Source organism: Olea europaea, unplaced genomic scaffold (genome assembly GCF_002742605.1).
Source record: "Olea europaea var. sylvestris unplaced genomic scaffold, O_europaea_v1 scaffold7199, whole genome shotgun sequence".
NCBI classification, from domain to species: domain Eukaryota; kingdom Viridiplantae; phylum Streptophyta; class Magnoliopsida; order Lamiales; family Oleaceae; genus Olea; species Olea europaea.
The window spans coordinates 1-1,289 of NW_019265600.1; the positions used below are offsets into that span (position 1 = coordinate 1).

The 1,289-nt window shown below is 37.0% G+C and overlaps 1 protein-coding gene across 1 annotated transcript; it reads left to right on the plus strand.

Moving 5' to 3' along the window:
- Positions 1 to 4: 4 nt before the first annotated feature.
- Positions 5 to 1,285, plus strand: LOC111390822 (the record flags this gene model as incomplete). The annotated part of the gene is made up of 3 exons (XM_023015938.1): positions 5 to 118; positions 752 to 977; positions 1,046 to 1,285. Coding segments are annotated over 3 exons (456 nt in total), but the record flags the coding sequence as incomplete, so codon positions are not given.
- Positions 1,286 to 1,289: the final 4 nt, after the last annotated feature.

The window sequence follows — 1,289 nt, forward strand, 5'->3', positions numbered from 1 at the left end:
AGAAGGAGAAGGAGAAGGAGAAGGTGAAGGTGATCATCATTTTCCTGAAGGCGGGACAATAAACTCCAATCCGGCAAACATTGTTGACAAAGCCCTCGAATGTTTTCATGATAAGTATGTAAGTAATAGTTGCCTGCAACCTCAATCCCCCTCCCAAAGGACCTACGAGTTACGACCGGACCACTTGTGATGCCCACAAAAGAAAATTAGATATTGTTTTTGGTTATTTGTGATTTGCTTATTCTTGTGGACGTTTAGATATTTTCCTCTTATAGCAGGATTTTTAATATGACGATTTGAGTTTCTTTATGGGGGGCTTATTGAATAAAATTTGAGTCTTCTAAATTTCTAACCAAATTCTCTGCATCTTTTTAAATGAACGATGTCCAATTTCACTGTACAGTGTAAAAAAATGGTGTTTGTGATGCCTATTTCCCAGTTTTATGAGTGAATCATCAGAAACTAAAGAATAACGCTACCTCACACCAGTTTAGATGACCGCACTTAATAGATTCAATTTAAGTGAATTATGTAATATTGCATTTAGATGAATTTATCATTTAATATCATGTAGTTGCTACCTAAACTGGTGCTTGACGCTAGTGGTGTTGATTAACATTTGTTTATGAGTTCCGTGTTTTCTCTTTTTCATACACGCTTCCCTAAATCGATCGTGTATAACTTATCCTCACAAACAGTTTGATATGTCCATTTCATATCATCTCTCTCTTTGATCTAAACATATATGCAGATTTACAGTCACTGCGACGAAGCTTACAGACTAAGCCAAAGTGGAGAAATCAATGTTCCACCCGAATACACGGAGCAGTATTGCAAAGGACCTTGCCTAAAAGAGACGCACCACGTGCTAGACTGTATAGACGGCATCATGAAACACTTTGTATTCTACAACAAGGCTACGCTAAGTGCAATACGGGAAACTATTAAGATAGGATGTAGCTATGGTCCTAAACGAGGTAATACTCTATACGACATTGTTTTCTTCTGTACATTATGGATTGTTGTGATAAGTTATTTTCTTTAGGTGACTTCAATGTGGCTGAGCACCTCGAAGCTGAAGAAGATAGCGCGCGTCCAGCCTCTAAACCTGTCATATACGGGCTTCTGCTGATGTTTATGGCGTGGCGCGCATTGTTTTAACCTTGCTTTGGTTGTCGTGTATGAGATCAAATTATTATACGTGTTCTTTTTTGTACTTATGTTGCTATTACTTATAAGTAATTTATGTATAAGTTAAAAATCTGGTTGCGCTTTTTATTTTTTATTTT